Genomic DNA, 19,726 nt, shown 5'->3' on the forward strand with positions numbered 1-19,726 from the left:
CCCACTCTTGGCCTGTGGTGTGGCTTTCTGGCCCCCTAGTGGCAGAGAGCAAGGGTCACAGCATGTAGGCGTTCAGTCTGGGTGGGGCAGCTGCTTTGGGGACCACAGAGGATGGTGTCTGGGGGAGGGAGGCCCAAGGAGAAGCTTGGAGGTAATGACACAGGAGCGAGGCCAGGAGGGAACTTATGCTGGAACAGTTTGTTCAGAGCCCTGGGGTGCGGGGTGATAGCCTCTACGTTGCCCCAGACAGGCTATATTGGCCACATCCAGGGTACTCGGAGCCAGAGTGTGAGCTGCAGTGGGGGAGGGGGCCTGTCTTGCAGAGAGCCACCCAGATCAGCAACGTGCCCCTTGTGGATGAGTCCTCTGGGTCCGATGATGACTGCAGCTCTCAGGCGAGTTTCCGAGCTTCAGTCCCCTGCTCTGAGGCCAGGAAGACCAGTGGACTAGGCAGCCCTCGAGCCATCAAGAGAGGTACAGAGGAGGGGAACAGGGGTGGGATGTAGCAACAAGGAGCCCCTCACCTCTTCCCGTGGGCACTTGAGTACGGGGGTCCCTGCTTGATCTGTGCTGTGACCCCCAGTAACTGCACCCTCTCCCAGACTCAGGGGTCCCAGGTGGGTAGTGAAGGCTCTGCAGCTCCTGGGCTGTATGAGTTGGGAGGTGTGGGACCCAGGCCTTGACCCCTCCTCCCGTGTCAAGGCGTCTCCATGTCCTCACTGAGCTCCGAGGGCGACTACGCCATCCCCCCAGACGCCTGCTCGTTGGACAGTGACTACTCAGAGCCTGAGCACAAACTGCAGCGCACCTCATCCTACTCCACCGACGGGGTGAGCTGGGAGCACAGCCCCACACCCTGCTGGGGGGCGGGGCGGGAGCACAACTCCAGCAGAGGCTGCGGGGGGCCCTCAGCACGAGACACAGCAGCAGCTGTGCAAGGTGCGGGGCCTGGGCTGGGTGGAGGGAGGGGGCACGGGGCTGGGCTGGGGGGTTGTACAGTTATGGAGTCAGACACACGCAGACCCCATGAGGGAGGGAAGTGGGAGCCAGTGAACTCCTTGGCATACCAGGAACAGCCAGTTGCTGAGAGCCCACCACAGCCCATGGCCCGACGGGTTTTACATACATGACCCTACTTGATAGCCACTCTTGACCCTGGAATGCTAACTCCAGCTGACATTTACTGAGCTCTCACAGGTGCTGTGCTCAGTACTTTTCCTACCTTGTCTCATTTCTCCTCGTGATCCTCTTGGGATTATTACCCCATTTCATGGATGAGAAGCCTGAGGCTCTGAGAGATACTATTACCTGCCATGGCTGGCAGTAATATGGATGTGTCCAACTTCCCAGCCCTTGCCCCACACCTCTCTGCTGCCCTGTCCCCCTCTCCCCACTCCACAACCCTCCCCCAGCCTGGCTGATGTGCCTGGTGTTCCCAGACTGCCTCACCCTCTCTCCCTTCTGTGCTGCCTTCTTCCTCCTCTCAGCTCCTCTTCCAGGGAGAGGCTGGCCCGCCCTTCAAAGGCCAGTTCAGGTCCTCTTTCCTGATGTCCTCCCTAGCCCGCCTCTCCCTCTTGCAGCCCTTGATCTGCCATCTTCTCACAGCTAGGTCTTCCCCAACCATCGTGGGAGCCCTTCCATGGCAGGACCACCCATGCTTTAGTCAGTCGCCTCTGCACCCTTAGCAGGGCATGGCGCCGTGAAAATACATGTAGGAGGTGCTCAATAATTTTCTTTTAAAAATTGGTAACAAAGCCATGACTCAGCTGGACCATTTAGGCCTGTGTGATGTCCAGGAGTCCCAGGTGATTTCCCCTTTCTGTTCCCCTCTTCTCCTCTCACCCTTCCACCCCTCAGGAGTCACTGGAGAAGTCGGGCTACCTGCTGAAAATGGGGAGCCGGGTGAAGACGTGGAAGAGGCGCTGGTTTGTCCTGAGACAGGGACAGATTATGTACTACAAGTCCCCGGTGAGAGCTCCTCCCCGGCACTCTAGTCAAAAGAACCCCACCCCAGACGCTGGACCGTGCGAGGTGGGATGGAGAGGGCAGGTGCGGCCCAAGGCCAGAAGGGCAGAGGTCTGGCAGGCGGGGAGAGTCCACCTGACTGGGCACCCAAGTCTTTGAGCCACACACGGGTCGGAGGCTGGTAACCGGTTCTCACGACGGAATAAGGCGGACGCAGGCAAAGGCCAGTTAGGCCAGTTGGCCTGGCAAGTCCTTCTTCCTTCAGAAGCTGATTTCCTCTATGCCCAGTTCTGTAAAAGAACTTTCCCAGGCTGCCCTCACATCACCTAGAGTAGGGGTCCCAACCTATGGTGAGTTGTATAATTATTTCATTATATATTACAGTGTAATAATAAAGTGCACAATAAATGTACCGCGCTTGAATCATCCCAAAACCACCCCCCTACTCTGCCCCCAGCCCAGGTCTGTGGAAAAATTGTCTTCCATGAAAATGGTCCCTGGTGCCAAAAAGATTGGGGACCACTGATCTAGATTGTTCTAACAGGCGAGTTCATTGCCTCCTCCAACCTCGTTCCTCCACTGTTTGGAATTAAGGAGCCTTGGATATAGGAACTAGTTTGATGGGACCTCCCTGAAGAACCAATTTTAACATTTTAAAGAGGGCAAAAAGGCCTCTTGTGCAACTCCAGATGACTCAGTGACTGTCTTGAACACCGTGTTGAGGATCCTGGGCCTGTGTTGCTCAGTGAGAAAGCATGCCGTGATTGATCGGTAACGTCTACAGTGACACTGGAAAGGGCACTAATAGTAATATATATGTCATTGATTTGCCATACTTGGTATAAAGGATGTAGTAGAATTTAAGGGCTTTATAGTTCAGTAATAACCAGGTGGCTTCTGACCCAATTTTAAAGGCTCATTCTATCCTTTTTTGTTTCTTTGGGTTTTTTTTTTGAGACAGAGTATCACTGTCTCATCCGGGCTAGAGTGCTGTGACATCAGCCTAGCTCACAGCAACCTCAGACTGCTGGGCTCAAGTGATCCTCCTGCCTCAGCCTCCCGAGTAGCTGGGACTACAGGCATGCGCCACCATGCTTGGCTAATTTTTTCTGTTTTTAGTAGAGGTGGGGTCTTGCTCTTGCTCAGGCTGGGCTCAAACTCCTGACCTCAAGCACTCATCCTGCCTCGGCCTCCCAGAGTGCCAGGCATGAGCCACTGAGCCTGGTCACATTCTATCCTTTTTGAGGCCTGGGTCAGAAGGATCCATATTTCTAATTAAGGCTCCATTTAGCTATTAATATTAATAGAACCAGAATCTATAATAAGTTACCCACCATAACATAGCCAGGAATCTTGGGAATCACTTTCCCCTTTGCCTGTGACCTGGAGTAAGCTATAAGGGAAGGCTCCACACTCTAATCACTTTTCTCCTTTTCCTTCCTTTACAGAGTGATGTCATCCAGAAACCTCAAGGTCAAGTGGATCTGAACTCCCGTTGTCAAATTGTTCGAGGGGAGGGTGCCCAGACATTCCAGGTGAGCTTGCTCCTAGCAGCTCGTATTCAGACAGGAGAGGTGCTGGGCTTGGATGTGGCTGTGATTGAAACAAAGGTGGGGCAAAATGAGCACGAAGGAAAGACATGACATCCATATCTGGGTGTAATCCTAGTTTGTGAGTACGAGAAAGGAAGAGGAGACAGAATGTGAGAGATAGAGGGAAGGAAGGAAAGACAGGGAGAAGAGGAGGAGGAAAAGAAGGGAGGGAGCCAGAGAAAAGGAAGGGGGAAGGCCCAGTGGGTTCCAGGGTCTGGGCCACCCCAGAGCCAGGTCCTGGTTATTCCATCCTCCTGTCTTGCTGCCCCTGGCCCTGTATCTCACCCTCCATAGCTCATCTCTGAGAAGAAAACCTACTACCTGACGGCTGATTCACCCAGCCTGCTGGAGGAGTGGGTCCGAGTGCTTCAGAGCCTGCTGAAGGTGCAGACCACTGGGCCTCCAGCCCTGCCTCGGGGTGGCACCAAGCCCACAGTCAAGGGCTGGCTGACCAAGGTATGGCATGGGGCTGACAGCACAGGAATGTCCGGGGAGCCAGGAGTGGGAGTGCCAAGGGGTGGTGAGTCCCCTTCTTGTATTATACACGGCTCCTTTCTCCAGGAGCTTCCTCACATGATAGCTGGTTGGCCCCTAAACATGGTCTGACCACAGGTGATGGTGAATGATTCCCTGGAAACAGACATCAGGGTTGTTAGAACAACTACTGTTCGATCCAACTGCTTGTCTGGGCTTTCTTAAAAAACAAAAAACAAAAAAACTATTTTCAACACAGAAGAGGGACAGGAATGTCTCATACCCACTTTGAGGTCATTAGGGGTTGCCCCCACCCCCACCTTGTATCCACCACACCCCAGCATTAATAGGGGGAAAGACCCAGACGAGGTAGCTGTGATCATTCACATTTGCAGGTTCCCCAGCCTGCCCTGAAGACATTTCAGTTAGGGCTTTTCTGGTTGCAAGGAGCAGAGAAACACTCGGTAACTCTGAGAAAAGGGAAGTTAACAGGGAAGCACGTGAACTAGACCAGAAGACCGTCAGGAACCAAAGCAGCTCGTGCTTAGCAGCCTCAGTGCTCACAGGCTTGCGCTGTCTGCTTCTGCTTCCTCATTCAGTCTGTGTTTATGTCATTCTCCTCTGCCTGTGTGTGGTTTCTGTTCCCTGCCATGGCCCTTACCTCCCTCACGGCATCCTGACAACTCTGGCCTCTGCCAACCAGCAAGTTCTTCCTGTTTTCATATTCCTGGGGGGATGTCTGATTGGCCTGGTTAATTGTTTAATGGCAGGTCATAGGGCACTGGGGTGCCACATGGTACACACCATGGCTTCTTGCTGTGAAAGGGGTGGTTCCATCAGCAGGGAGTCAGAGTGGCATCTCCACTAAGGACCTGAGTTTGACTGTAGGGCCAGGGTCTCCTGGTTCTAATAATGTGGATCATTTCTGTCTCACAGGTAAAGCATGGCCACTCCAAGCTGGTCTGGTGTGCTCTGGTTGGGAAAACTTTCTACTACTATCGGAGCCATGAGGACAAGGTAATTTATCCCACCTCCTGACAGCACTCACTCTCCTGCTCCCCCTAAAGCAGATTACTGTGGCTCTAGGCCCTGATGGAAGTCCCCAGCTTTACCCTATACCCCACCTAACCCCATGAAAAATACAAAAGCCAGTGGCTGATCCCTCCAGAGTGCGTGGCCAAGCGCACGTGGCCAGCAAATTGTGCCTGTGTGGTCCATGGTGCTTCCCTAGGCAGGCCTCATTCTGCTCCCGGCCCAGCTGGGGAGCTGCAGTCTCCACTGCCCGCCTCCCCATGCTGCCATTCGTCCGTATCCACACTTGCCAGCCCTACAAGCCCAAGCGTTCAGAGAGAAGAGACTCTCCCGCACCCCACTGGCTCTCCCATTCACGGAAGGCTCATGTCCACAGCGACCCCTGGGCCGTCTGCCTGTGCGGGATGCACGCATAGCGGAAGTAGATCGATCCTGTGACTCAGACGAGGACTATGAGGCTGGAGGAACCGGCCGGCTGCTTTCCTCCCACTGCACCCTGGTGATCCACCCCCCAGAGCACAGCCCCACCTACCTCCTCATCGGCACAAAGCACGAAAAGGTAAGGAAGGGGGGCTGGGCCTCCATGGCCAAGCTTCTGATCTTCCTTCTCTCTTTCCCCTGAGCTTCCCAAAATTCAAGTTTGTTTCCCTCTTGGACAGTTTGGCAACTAATACTCTCTGAATGGGAATATTCCTTTATATTGAATTCATTCCCAATGACCAGCGTCTCTTCACTGGGGCTATGAGATAAAACCGCAAACTTGGAAACTTGGGTTCATGTTCACGTGATCTTGAGTCTTTCCTCTTAGAGACTGTTGGCCTTTTCTTGTGCCAACCAAACTAGCTGAACCTACCATGGGCTTGGCCCCTTCAACGTGCCCTCCGTGGAGCTCTTGCCTCCACTCTTCCCACCCATCCCCATCTGGTGACTTTCTACCCTCTTCCAGGATACGTGGCTTTACCACCTCACAGTGGCTGCAGGTGGCAGCAGTGCCAAGGTGGGCACTGCCTATGAGCAGCTCATTGGAAAACTGATGGATGGTGAGGGAGACCCAGGTAAGGCAAGGGCGGCATCACTGCTCGGGGCCGGGGAGAAATGGCTGGATGACCGTTGGTCAAGAACCCAAAGAAAGCACTGTTGTGCCATGAAGCTGGTTTTACAACATCTAGGCCACAGAGGGGACTTCCCATCCCAACTCTAGAGCCCCTCTGTCTCCGGCCAAGATGCTGCGGTGACCACTGTGTATCTTGGGGAGTTTATCTGGGAAGCAGACTTTCCAGGGACTGTGTAAATGTTTTACTTTGTTCAACCTGCAGCTTTGCTGGCTGGGCAGAGGGTTGAGGAAAGAAGGTAGCTGGTTAATCTGTAGTTAGAGTTTGTTAATCAACAAATGAAACCTAAATGGGGATCAGGCTAACCTAAACCTGGGCTGTTTGGAGTCTTTATTTCGCTACTGATCCTCAGGGCCCTGAGGAACTAATGAGCGACACATCCCCCAACATCCCTTCACTACTGCTCCGAGGCTCATTTATCCCAGGCCGATTCAAACACTCCTTCGCCCAGACCTGACACGCTAAGCGGCCTCCCCTGCACACGTCCTCTTGCACTCAGACACCCACAGCCTTGCACACTCACCCCGGCCGCAGCTCCACAAGGAAGGCGGTGGCCACCTGCCTGTACAGCCTTGCTGGGAGTGTGCTAACTGCAGTGCACACCTGCGCACCCCACTCTGCGGATGATGAGCCCAGCACAACCCATGTGTTCCAGATAAACCATTATCTTCCCCACAAATTAAAGTCGGTGGGAGGTGGGAGGTGAGCGTCCTCCTCGGTGGTAACTGCTGCTGTTCTGTGGTGCTGTTCTTTGGGCAGATTCCCCGCTCTGGAGGCACCCCATGCTGTGCTACAGCAAAGACGGGCTGTACACCTCCCTCACCACGCTGCCCTCTGAGGCCCTGCAGACGGAGGCCCTCAAGCTCTTCAAGGTAAAGAGGGAGCGTAGCTCAGGCCCACCGCTGGCAGCACCCACCCCACATTGCCCGGGCTCTGCCAGAAGCAGCTCCAGCCCACCGTGGTGATACTCGGGTGGAGGAGACCCATGCAGTCAGGGGGATGGCCCACAGAGGGATCTGGAGAAGGGACAGAAACTCCCACAGGGTCCCTGTTGCTTCCTTTGTGGCAAGAATGTAATCCTCTCCCTGGGAGGGAGGAAGCTCTGGAACTTCATGCACAAGTCCTTGGGAAATGCCAATGGAAACTCCTTCGAGGAGCACCCCCTCCTCCTGTAGTTAAGCAGGAAAGGCCAGGTTCATGTTGCCTCTGGACCTCAGAGATTCTGACCTATTTTAGAACACTCTTTGTGCCTGTCTGAATTTTCTGTTTTTTTAAAAAAATTAATTTATGTAATGGCAACATTAATAAAAGGAGATTCTATCCCTTTCAGTAAGCATCGATGCTCTCAAGCAGAATGGTCCCTCTTAGAAAGGGCTGTCTCTTGGTGAACTTGAGCGTCCCTCAAGCCCTGAGGGAATGGCCCAGGCCGTTTGCCTCTCCGCTTAGAGTCAGAGACCCCATTCCACTGTCGGAGAGGACAGTGACCCAGGGACTGTCGGTCCACCTATGCTCACCGTCGTTTCCCTCCCAGTCCTGCCAGCTCTTCATCAACGTGCCCGTGGAAGCCGCCTCAGTGGACTACCACGTGTCCCTGGCCCAGACGGCACTGCAGGTCTGCCTGGTTCACCCTGAGCTGCAGAGCGAGATCTACTGCCAGCTCATGAAGCAGACCAGCTGCCGCCCGCCTCAGAAGTACTCCCTCATGCAGGTGGGCCTCTCCAGGCGGAACGGCTGACAGGAGCCGATGGCAAGGGCTGCCCAGGTGGGAAGGGCGGGCAGGGGTGACTGGGCAGGCACGCGCTGAGCCTAGCCGGCGGGCGCCTAAGTGCTTGAAGCTGCCTCGGTGTGGCCGTGCTGTCCGTGCCATCAGACTGGGTGACTGCCACTCTGGGTCAGCCTGACCAACTGGGCGATCCTAGGACCCACAGCAGTTGGGGCTTTGGTTTGGGGAAAGAGTGCTGAAGGCTCTGCAGCTCAGGGCTGAGGGCAGGTGGCGCTGCAAACCGAGCACTCACCCCATGTGCCTGTGTCCCCAACAGTGCTGGCAGCTCCTGGCTCTGTGTGCCCCACTTTTCTTGCCTCAGCATCATGTCCTCTGGTATGTCAAACAGCAGCTCCAACGCCATGCAGATCCCAGGTGAGTGAACCTGGCTGTTTCCTCTGTCACTCGAGCACTGCCAACTGCAGCAGCAGTAAGAGGGACGAGGGGAGACTAGGACAGACCAGATCGCTCCTACCCTCTGAGATGGCTCAGTGGTCAGGGAGACTTCACCCATCATTGTGTACACAAATAGGCACGTGGTGATCTGGGCATGCTTGGGCTTCTCTGCACGCCAGTCCATGTGTCCATGGATGTGTTGTGACAGCTCTCATGTGAAGCCACATTGCCCCCAAATTGACCCCAAATGCTCATTCTCTGTTGCCATGTCCCCTGGCTTCTGGAGGAAAATATCCATGCCAGCAGCATGCTGCATATAGGTCCTGAATGACAAATTAACACCCAGACTCTCACAACCTGCCCCAGCTATAGTTTGGTCCTGGCTAAGTCTGGGTAGGGACCCCGGGTGCCAAGGTGGCAGGATGAGCAGAGTCCCTAACAGTCCTGTCTTACTTCTCTTGCCTTTTAGGAATGAAACTGGCCAATATGCCACCTACTGCCAGCGGGCAGTGGAGCGGACCCTGCAGACTGGGGAGCGGGAAGCCCGGCCATCACGCATGGAAGTGGTGTCCATCTTGCTGCGCAACCCCTTCCACCACTCCTTGCCCTTCAGCATCCCCGTGCACTTTGCCAACGGGACTTACCAGGTGAGGAGGCCGGGCATGCTCCCTGCCCCGGGTCTTCCCCTGTCCCTGTCCCAGAGGAGAATGCCTTTGGGCTAGGTGGGTGCCAAGGCTTCCTAGGCTTGGTAGATTCTTTTTTTTTTTTTTTTTTTTTTGAGACAGAGTCTCACTCTTTTGCCCGGGCTAGAGTAAGTGCCGTGGCGTCAGCCTAGCTCACAGCAACCTCACACTCCTGGGCTCAAGCGATCCTTCTGCCTCAGCCTCCCAAGTAGCTGGGACTACAGGCATGCACCACCATGCCCGGCTAATTTTTTCTATATATTTTTAGTTGTCCGATTAATTTCTTTCTACTTTTAGTAGAGATGGGGTCTCGCTCTTGCTCAGGCTGGTTTCGAACTCCTGAGCTCAAACAATCTGCCCACCTCGGCCTCCCAGAGTGCTAGGATTACAGGCGTGAGCCACCGTGCCCAGCCTCATTAGCAGATTCTTATCCGGCAAATTAGAAAAAGGGATGGGCCTAGGATTTGCGGGTAGGACTGGGTGGTTAGTGCGAGCATGTAGGGAGAAAGGAGCTTGAATCATGAAAGTGCTTCACTGGTGCCCTGGAAGTAGATCTCTTGGACCCACTGCATGGACAGCAAGGCTGAGACACTGACCAAGAAGTGACATAAGAAAGGGCCCCCAAAATATTGTCAGTACAGGAGAGACCGAGCTCATGTCCAAATCCAGTTTCCAGTAGGCAGGCTCATATCCTTCATGCACCGGCCCTCTGCACGTGAACACGGAAGCCGACTTGCTCTGGCCTCTCGCATTCGCCCTCATTCCTTTCCACCTGCTGTGCTCAGACCCCTCTGCTAGCCCCAGTGAGCACCTCTCAGGAAGTTTGCTCTAGGACAGATCACCTCTCCGCCCACAGGTGGTTGGTTTTGACGGCTCCTCCACAGTTGATGAGTTCCTCCAGCGGCTGAACCAGGAGACAGGCATGAGAAAGTCATCCCACTCTGGCTTTGCCCTCTTCACAGACGATCCTTCCGGCAGGGACCTGGAACACTGCCTGCAGGGGAGTGTCAAGGTGACAGCCTCCCCACTAAGCCAGTTGAGCCCCTCCTGAGTTCCCTCCCAGCTCAGGGATATCGGTGGTGGGGAAAGAGCCTGTCTAGCGGGTACCTGACTGTTCAGCAGCCTGTTTAGTGCTGAGCCCAAGGTGCTGCCTGGGTCAGCATTCCTGTGTCATCCTAAAATGTACCTGGGCAGGCAGAGAAAAGCTGAGCTGTTGTGTGCCCTTGTCTCTGGAAACACGAGCTGCACACCCTGCCTCCCTCAAGTGGCTGTGCAGCATCGAGGGGGAAAGCCTCTCGGCTCAGTGTGCGGACAGGGAGGCCCCACCAAGCTGCTGCCAGTTACAGCTGCCCTCTCATAGGCAGATAGTGCTATGCCTAGACCCACTAGGTGCCATGTTGTACACAAGCACCTCGCTTTCACCCTTCCTGCTGGGGCCCATGCCATGCTTATAGGTTCAGCCATATTTTAAGAGGTAGGTCCGTATGGTACCCCTGCAAGTAAAGAACCTTGAATGGGATTTCATACCGATTATGGCCTGGGACTAGTACCATGGGGGGTGTTAAGTGTTTGTGGGAACCTGCGATAGCACTTGATGAGTCTCAGTATTTGGCTCTTGTCTGCTTTCTTTAAGGCAAAAGGACAAAGGCTTCTATAGTCTTTTAATGTTGCCTGGAAAAACTGTGCCATGTATCTTTGTAAATGTTTGGGCATCTGTAAGACTCTGTTACAGACAACAGGCCTCTGGGTGTATTTGTTGAAGAGAATGGCAATCAATGGAATGGAAAATGGAGCCAGTGATATGAGGCCATGGTTTTTGACTGGGGCCTGCCTAGCCTCTGGGGAAGCCCCTCAGCTGTGGAGGTGGTGGGGGCAGAGTTCCTGGCTTTGCTGCTCACCATGCCCACGGTTCCCCGTCTGTGAGGGAGTCCTTGGGTCCTGCGAGCACCTCAGGTCCTGGGAGCAGAAGGCCCCGCAGGTCAGCCTCCCAGTGGGAGGACCTCAGCTCTGCTCTGCTTTGCCCAGGTCCAGCCCTGGCTGGACCATGTTCCCCTCATGAGGGGCTTTTCTGACTTCCCTCTTTTTGCCTCTTCAAGATCTGTGATGCCATCTCCAAGTGGGAACAAGCCCTGAAGGAGCTGCATGCTGGAAAGTCTGAGGGTGGGACACGTGTCGTGAAGCTGATGTACAAGAACAGGTCATGAGCACTACATGAGGGTGGGGCCAAACACAAGGGCTGCCACCAGGTGCCAGCTCATCAACTCAACTAGTGGCCTATCCAGAAAGGCACAGGGGCCCACAGATGTAACCCTGCCTGGTGGTCACTAGCTGGGGCCCAGGTGGGCTCTGCTCTTGATCCTCTGTGAGACCCAGGGCAGCTCAGGCCGTCACCTTCCCTGTACCGTGTGTGCACACATGGGTGCATGCATACATGCCAAGAAAACAGACCAACATCATGGGATGGCTGCACATGTTACTTTATGAGAGTGGTTTTGTGTGATCACCAGATATTTAAGGCTAAAGAATAAATAGCTCCTATACCAATTCCAGGAAACACAAAAGTAGACATCCTGGCTTTCTGTCAATTTGAATAAGAAAATCCCATCCCAGTATGTCTCTAGGCAAATAATTTCCATTAGTCCTTGGAATCTTAACTCATCCAGTCCCCTAATAAGCTATGATTCCAGGTACCAGATTCTGCTCACCAAATCCAGTAAGTCTAACGGTACGTTTGGAATTAACCATGTCTTCCTATTGGCATGAGGTCTGCATGGCCCTGCATCTGCTCTGTGTCATACTTGGTTATATGTTTCTGGGGGCAATACAAAATAGACTCATAAATAGTGTAAAATGAGTAGTTTCTGTCTTTGGAAATCAAGATAACAGATCCAGAGAAAGCCCCGTCTCCGGGATCCTACCTGAGCCCTGGCTGCTTCTCGCTCTCTTCCCTGCAGGCTGTACTTTCGCAGTCAAGTCAAAGGGGAGACGGACCGAGAGCGGCTGCTCCTTGCCTCCCAAACTAGCGGAGAGATAGTAGCAGGGAGGTTTCCTGTCAACAAGGAACTGGCTCTAGAGATGGCTGCTCTGATGGCCCAGGTAAGGATCTGTTGAGGAGGCAGGAGGGTAAGGATGCCATCTCAGGGCTGAAACACAAGAGGTTCTGCAGTTCCTGTGCTGCCCAGGAGAGGGTGGCCTGGCCACCTCTGGTACAGAGCACCGCTGACTCCTCACTGCAGGCACATGGGCACAACGCTGGACTTGAAATCCAGACCTGGGTTTGAGTCCTAGCCACCTTCCAACTGTGAGATTTTAGCCAAGGCACTTCACTTGTCTATGCTTTAGTTTCCTTCTGTTTTTATTTTTTATTTTTATTTATTGAAGCTCAGAGGGTTTAAGTAACTTGAGCCAGGACACAAAGCTGGTAGATGGCAGAGCCGGGATTTGAGCCAGGTGTCTGACTCTCAAGGCCAAATCGGGAACGCTCTGCCATGCTCTAGGCTCTGTAGCATCTTCACTCCTGCATCCCATAGCTTTGTACTGGAAGCCAGAATTTCCACATTGTTTTCCCTTGTCTGTCACTAATTGTGTCTTTGGAAAAGCCACTTCACCTCAGCTGCAAAATGAAAGTTGGTCTAGAATTGTATCTAATATTCTAGGACCCTAAGTTTGTTTCTCTAACGTCTATAAATCCTGAAATGAAGGATTTGTCCACAGTGTTTTTCACATCCATTCATACCCCACCAATTAAGTAATAAAGTAATGGTTTATTTCACCTCTCCAACAGCACCTACCCGGCCCCCTATACCTCCAGATTCTTGATCTCTTCATGTGCTTCTACTGCAGGTCGAATATGGGGACTTGGAGAAGGCTGTCCTGCCAGGCGCTGGGGGCACACCCCCTGCCAAAGCTCAGCATCTCCTCCAGCAGGTCCTAGACAGGTTCTACCCAAGGCGCTACAGACACGGGGCCCCCCCAGAACAGCTGAGGTAGGTAGGCTGCAAGGTCTTGTGGTCCATCCCTATGGGCAGGCCTCGGAGCTGGAATGAAAACATGTTGGCACTTCACTGGCACCTTTTCTCTCCATCTACCCAAACCAGGCACCTGGCAGACGTGCTGACCACAAAATGGGCAGCACTGCAAGGCTGCTCCCCTCCTGAGTGCATCCGCATCTACCTGACCGTGGCCCGGAAATGGCCTTTCTTTGGCGCCAAGCTCTTCGCTGCTCAGGTAGGTGCCAGCGGAAGGAATGGCTCATACCCTTGGGAACACTCTGAGTGTCTCCTGGAGCTGCGTCCCATCTGCTCGTGCCGAGCCAGGCCAGTCTGCAGCCCTCACCTCCACCCTGGCAACACCAGGGCTCGCTATCTCTCCACCCATTTCTGGCCTACTCCAGACTTCCAGATCCAGAGCAGAGCTGTGATTCACTGCTTATCTTCATCCTTTCTTTAATGACTTCTCAGTGCTACTCCTGAAAGAAAAGATAGGATCGACTAATTCACACAAGGATTCAGACTTGATATCCCTCTCGAGTGCTTTCATTTTTAAAAAGTTTGCAAGATAGAACAATGTATAACTTAAACAAATACATCTCCACTGGTGTGGCATGGCACACAGGGGAATCACACTACTCAGGCAACAGTTAATGGCACCTCTCCGTGAAGGCCAGTAGTAATTTCAGTGGGAACTTTTCTTCACCAGGTATCTGGTGTGCATGAACTTCATAGATAATCAATCACAGGCATTATCCTGTGCTCAAAGCTAGACGGTGAGCCTGTTCACTAAAGCTCCAGATGAGAAAATGGACATTTACTCATTCATTCAACAAACAGTCATTGAGCTAACTCCTACTATGTCCAGTGCTAGTTATTTGAGGTTATAAGAGGTAAGCAAATCGGATACAGTCCTTGCCTTCATGGAGCATCAGTCCCTTCTAGCAGGGGAGATACACATTCATCAGATAATCATATGCATATTCATTCTTTTTCTCTCTTTATATATACGTATATATAAAATTTTAACAAGCTGTCATAAGCGCCGTGAAGGAAAAGTACAGGGGTATTATAAAGGCATATAACAGAGACCCACTTGGTCTGGGAGGTGACGAGAGGCTAGGAAAAGCTTCTGAAAAAGGTGACATGTTCATCTGTCCCCCTCTTGGGTAGGAGAAATAGATCTTCCGGATTACCCTACTGTAGCCTGGGCAGCGAGAATTAGTCATTGCAGGAAATGTCCACTAAACAGTCACTTTCTTACTGGTAGGGATAAAGCCCATAAAATTGGATTCTTTTTCTCTTTTTCTTTGTTTGGTAGAGATGGGGTCTCACTCTTGCTCAGGCTGGTCTCCAACTCCTGAGCTCAAGCAATCAACCCACTTCAGCCTCCTAGAGTGCTAGGATTACAGGCGTGAGCCCTTGACCCGGCCAAGATTGCATTATTGCTTTCCTATTTCTTTTACAGTCCCCAGGAAAATGTCTGAAGCCACATGCACTTCAACTGGGAGACTCTGGGTAGAATGCTATGTTTTTGAGAATTAGGAAAAAGCCTATTCCCTATGCCCATGACAGAGCAGCCAGGGCTGGCCTATATTCTGTAGCAAAGAGCTTTCCATCCAGTGTACTGGGGCAGCATGAGTTCTAGGTATGCCACGAGAGTGATCCCCTCTGCCCTTGGGATGGTTAGCAGGTGGCCAGATGCCTCCTGCCACAAGGAGCCTTGTCTGTTTACTGTGTACATGGTACAGATACCATCTTCAGATCCACAGATGTGCCTTCTCATAAAGTCCTTATGGTTTGGAATCTCTGTGGATACGTCTGATGGGATTTTCCTGTTTCCCCAGCCTGCCCAGGTGTCTTCCAAGGAAAACACTCTGCTGTGGATTGCGGTGAATGAGGATGGTGTCAGCATCCTGGACCACAACACTATGGTACGGCAGGGTGAGGGCTGGTTCCCTGACCCTCCTCCTCCTGAACACTGTCTTTTCTTCTCCTCTCTGGACTCAAAGGCCTGAGCTAAGTGACCATGGTTTCCCTACCCCCACCCAAGTTGCTGGCCTCTAGTCTAGACAAAGCTTGTAGACATTCAAGATGGATATCTCCAAATTATGACCACTTCAGAGTTCTCCCTTCTTGGCTAAGGCTACCTGTGCCTACAAGAGACAGGGAATGCTGGTTCTTAGCTCAGGAGATAGGTGGGAAGTTTCCCCAGAACTAATTGGTTCCTTTCTACAGCAAGTGCACATCACTTACCCCTACTCTTCAGTGATGACCTTTGGTGGCTGCAGGGATGACTTCATGCTTGTGATTAAGTCCATTCCAGACCAGAGCTCTGGAAAAGGCCAGATTAAGAAGTTGATTTTCCGGATGGCTGCTCCCAAGGTGGGTCTGACAGCTGCTAAAACATTTTAATCTGATCTGGTATGATGTAGTGGGCTTGAAGCTTAGAGGAAACTGGAGTTATGATTGTGTTCTAGATGGGCCCTGCCCCAGATAAAATTATTTGTATTTGGGACAAATACAAAGGGTTCTGGTGGATTTGGATCTAAGTGTCACTTTTGGGGCTAGTAGGTAGAACTAGTTAGGAGGGAACTGACTTTGGTCTAGCTACCTACTACTGTGCTCTTCACTGGAAATCTCTAAGCCCCAGCACCACGCAGGCCTGAAATGGGTACCCACTTGCTCTTCTCTTATTTGCAGCAGGCCCCAAGGTAGGGCAGCTTCCTTTGTAAGGTGCTCTCATCTTACCCCTGGGTTCTGCTGACCCAACACTAGGTACAAAGTAGGACAGTCTCCATAGTGCTCCTTCTTCCTTGTGGTCTTGAAAATGGCAAAAAGACCTCTCTTGCTTTAAGGACTCTGTTCCTACTCAGTATAGGAAATGTTGACCAGCAAAAATAACAATTACAAAGGCTCAGAAACCTCAGTTCTGATATATTGTTCCTGACTCCCTTCTGAGAGTAACTGGAAACCCTGTTCTCCACTTTATCCTCAAGTTGGAGTTTGCCAAACTACCTCCTCATTTTCCTACCACCCCTACTAAAGGAGAGGATATACAGATTCCTTACTCAAGAAGGCCCCCGTCCCGGCTGTAGAGCTGCCCAGAGCAGAATGTTGGTCCTCCTTTTCTCAGGAGGGTACTGTGTGTCTCAGAGGACTTCTAGTCCAATGCTCATTTCACTAGGCCTGTGAACCTCACAGTAATGATTCCCTTTGGGTATTTTCTCCCAGGTGGGTATTTTAAGAGATTAAAGAAACTGAGGCCCGGGAAGGTTATATACCCAATATAACAGCTAGTAAGTGAGAAAGTTAGGATTCAGGCCAAGGCTAGTTTAATTACTTCACTTCTCTGACCTCTCCTTAGATTGCGGAAGCTACCTTCATCATGGCCAGCTACATGAACCATTGCTCGGCAAATGTGAACCCATCCACCAACCCGCCAGCAGCCCGTCAGCTGTGGGACCTGGATGGACGACAGTTCTTTGCTTCTGTTTCCCGTGCTACCAAGGGGCCAACGTTGCTGTGAATATTTCTCCTACCCCTTTCCCCACCACCACTGGTGCCTCTGGGGTTAGAGATATGTATCCTGGGGTGTGATACTACTGTGAGGGGTCTAACAGCCCCTCCTCCTCTGTTTGTTCTGTGGAATGTGTATTTGATTGTCTGTGAAACCTTTACCCTTTAGGTGCCTTATAATGTTTCAGGGCCCAACTTTTAAAAATCCAGACCCAATGTAAAAACCACTTACTCTTTTTTTCATAAGAATAATGACTCTGGATGCTACCCAATTCTAGACTTAGATAGGGATAGTCTACTGTTACTGAGGGCATCAGTGAAGGTTGGGGCTTTCTACACTGATACTCTCAAGGAAGCTAATATGTTTTGTATTGTGTATGGTCCTTCTGGAGATTTATACTTGAAGTTTTCCAAACATCCTTGAACAGAATAGGACTAAAATTTCTAATTCACCTGAACTCTTGACAAAAGCCTAGAACTCACTAAAACTGGCCTTCCTTTTCCAAATAGGAAAGGTGTTGGCAGGGATGGAGAAAAAGGAATAGACTCACTTTTCCCCTTTATTGGTGAGTAGGCATTTGTAGTGCCCCTTCCCTGGGGCAGCAGCTCCTATCTTTGCAGGACAACAGACTATCCCTGCTAAGATTCAAGCTCTTTTCCCTCACACTGGACTATAAGCCAAACCCACTACCAATGTCCAAGCAAGGGCAGTGGGGAGCTCTGATCTGACCTCTCCCTGTTTCATTTTAATGACTGGACAGGGCTCAGTGAGGGCTGTGCTCACTATTGTAGGACGTGGTGGTCAGCATTTGTTTCCCCCTTCTTTGGAAAACCAAGCAAACGCATGCTGCTTTTTGCTGCTGTCAGACCAACTAAGATGAATCAGGAACACAGAAGATGCCCCAGGCTCGTACGCCTGGATGTTCTCCTACAGACTTCTGGCGAACTTCCGCTAGGAATTAGTTTGAGGGCAGCGAGCACATAATGTGATATAATATATGCCCTAGCCTAAGAGCATCAAGTAAAAGAAATAGAAAGTTTCTTTTACCTTTTGCTTTCCTAATAACACCACAATCCCCCTCAGACCTTCTGAATGAATACAGAGGAAATGATCTTTGTCTATACCCTCCCTGAAAAGAAAAAAACAAAAGAGTTCATACTCTGATTTTCCAACATCTGAGAAACTGAGTTTTATTTCATAGCTCTAAGGCAGCCTTACCATTTGTCAGTAAATTACTGAAAACTGTATGGGTTTAGTAGTAGCACCCAAAAACCAAGCCTTTAACCTCAACAATGTGTGTGTGTTACGCACTGCAAAAACTGCAAGGCTGAAACTAGTTATCTGAACACCTCAGCTGCTGTAAGCTCCTCCTCGCTCACCCTTTAAAACTTGATAAGCATGATGGAAAAAAAGCACATCAGAGTCTCTGCCTTTTTAAAATTAACTTGACTTTGCAAGGCAGGCAGTTTTACAGCCACTTCTGTTCCCATATTTCACCCCAGGATTTGGGGGTTAACTAGACATTTCTACCTCGACCAAGTCACAGGTACCATGGGCTCCTGGATAACTCCTGCAGGGCTGGTGTAAAAGAGATTATAGCTATGGTTTGTAATATCTTGACTGTCTGTCTCTAAGGCCAATATCGATAATATTATCTACCCAGGGAGTTTAAAAGAAAACTAGGATTCCAAAGAAAGAGTAAGCAAGAATGGAGCAATGCTCATACCGAATTTGGGAGTCAAATATTTTCCCTACTCTCTGTCCCAACCCTTCAGGAATCTTCCCTTAAGTTTAGTAATTTTATACAGAAGAAACTGCCTTCGAAACAAAGGTGTCTATGGTTTATTTATTTATCCTTCTTTAACATGGAAGTCCCATGTCTGAAAACCAAAGTTAAATTTCTGCCTGGCCTTTTGTCTCATCCCTCTTGGCAAAGCAGCTTTTGAAACAATAGAAAATGCTGAGTAACAGGAAAGTATTAATGTGCTTGACACCCATGACTGAAATGCCATGATCTTGTTTGTCAATAAAAAGCACCTGTCTGTGAACCAGGTAATTATTTTGTGTTTTGGAAGGAGATCTGTTTATGAGGAGAGTCATCATAAATTAACCCTGTACAGAACACAGGAGCTAGGTGGACAGAGACTATTCTTATGCAGGACATTTCTTCCCGTTAACCAGTACCTGAAGGGTTTGACATTTTTTTTTCTTTAACTTCATACAGGAGTACTATGCAATTGGAAATTATACCTTTCTCGAGAGATTTGGTATCAGTTTCCCACTGTCTTGCTCAACAAATATCAACACAAAGTAAACTTGAATACGCTTAGGAATTTCACAAAGTGCTCTTTGCCAACATTAGACATATCATGTCAAATTCTTAAGGTCTCTCCTCTGTTGGTAAAATAGGCAAAACCTTACAAGGGGAACACTATAATACAAAGAAATACATTGAGTTAGATTTCCAGTCACCTGCTCTATGGCTCTGAGATCCACTATATCCATACGGTTCCTAGGACTGTGTCCATCGGACGGTTCAGAGTACAGAAATAAGCCAGCCACTATGGCTTAGCAGTCATCTCCCACGGAAGACAATACTGGCTTTTTGAATGCTGGGACTCACGGACTTGCTGACGTGGCTTTCTGATGTGCCAGGATCTCCTGGCAGCTCCTGTATACTTCAATCAAGCAGTCCAGCCGGGGCTTGGAACTCTGAATTACAAAGGGGAGAAATGCAGAGTCAAGGTGAACACAGACGAGTGCTTAGTGGTGCTGCACCCACATACAGCCTCGATCTCTCACCCACATCAAGTGGTCTCAATGGCAAAGGTGTGAGCTCAGAGACGTAGAAGTTCAGGCCTCAGAGCACCTTGCTGGGCAGAGTCCCAGTTAGGCCCACAGCCCAGCCTGTGAATTGTGTAAGGCAGGAGATCAAAAGACAGCTTTTTAATCTGTCTAAATGTCATGACCTCCATCTGTAAGAACAAGCAAGAAGAAAGGCAAGGATGGACCCTCTTGAGAAATGCCACAAGTTGTGAAATAGTCCTCAGAGACAAGAAGGCAGTTTAGTATGTAAATATTGAAAAATATTTTGTACAATTAAATGTAACACAACCAAAATTAACAGCAAAGCCACAGAATGGGAAAAACATATTTGGAAAGTCTATTTAATAAACATTTGCTACCAAATATATAAATAAT

The 19,726-nt window shown here is 50.7% G+C and overlaps 2 protein-coding genes across 2 annotated transcripts in view; one reads left to right on the top strand and one right to left on the bottom strand.

Annotated features, from left to right (window-relative positions):
• Positions 1-16,534, top strand: part of PLEKHH1 (pleckstrin homology domain containing, family H (with MyTH4 domain) member 1) — a 50,439-nt gene extending 33,905 nt beyond the window's left edge. The window contains exons 10-29 of the mRNA XM_012656275.1: positions 324-474; positions 703-830; positions 1,858-1,968; positions 3,414-3,500; positions 3,852-4,013; positions 4,968-5,048; positions 5,440-5,622; positions 6,010-6,118; positions 6,935-7,047; positions 7,707-7,883; positions 8,215-8,312; positions 8,803-8,980; positions 9,873-10,028; positions 11,113-11,213; positions 11,971-12,112; positions 12,860-13,002; positions 13,114-13,243; positions 14,853-14,939; positions 15,244-15,390; positions 16,373-16,534. Of these exons, the coding sequence (XP_012511729.1) occupies positions 324-474; positions 703-830; positions 1,858-1,968; positions 3,414-3,500; positions 3,852-4,013; positions 4,968-5,048; positions 5,440-5,622; positions 6,010-6,118; positions 6,935-7,047; positions 7,707-7,883; positions 8,215-8,312; positions 8,803-8,980; positions 9,873-10,028; positions 11,113-11,213; positions 11,971-12,112; positions 12,860-13,002; positions 13,114-13,243; positions 14,853-14,939; positions 15,244-15,390; positions 16,373-16,534 (2,646 nt within the window). The remainder of the gene's footprint in view (positions 1-323; positions 475-702; positions 831-1,857; positions 1,969-3,413; positions 3,501-3,851; positions 4,014-4,967; positions 5,049-5,439; positions 5,623-6,009; positions 6,119-6,934; positions 7,048-7,706; positions 7,884-8,214; positions 8,313-8,802; positions 8,981-9,872; positions 10,029-11,112; positions 11,214-11,970; positions 12,113-12,859; positions 13,003-13,113; positions 13,244-14,852; positions 14,940-15,243; positions 15,391-16,372) is intronic.
• Positions 16,535-18,615: 2,081 nt separating this feature from the next.
• Positions 18,616-19,726, bottom strand: part of PIGH (phosphatidylinositol glycan anchor biosynthesis, class H) — a 6,055-nt gene continuing 4,944 nt past the window's right edge. Inside the window, exon 3 of the mRNA XM_012656080.1 lies at positions 18,616-19,237. Within this exon, the coding sequence (XP_012511534.1) occupies positions 19,145-19,237 (93 nt within the window). The 3' untranslated portion in view covers positions 18,616-19,144. The remainder of the gene's footprint in view (positions 19,238-19,726) is intronic.

Source organism: Propithecus coquereli, unplaced genomic scaffold, assembly GCF_000956105.1.
Source record: "Propithecus coquereli isolate 6110/MARCELLA unplaced genomic scaffold, Pcoq_1.0 Scaffold5, whole genome shotgun sequence".
Taxonomy (NCBI): Eukaryota; Metazoa; Chordata; class Mammalia; order Primates; family Indriidae; genus Propithecus; species Propithecus coquereli.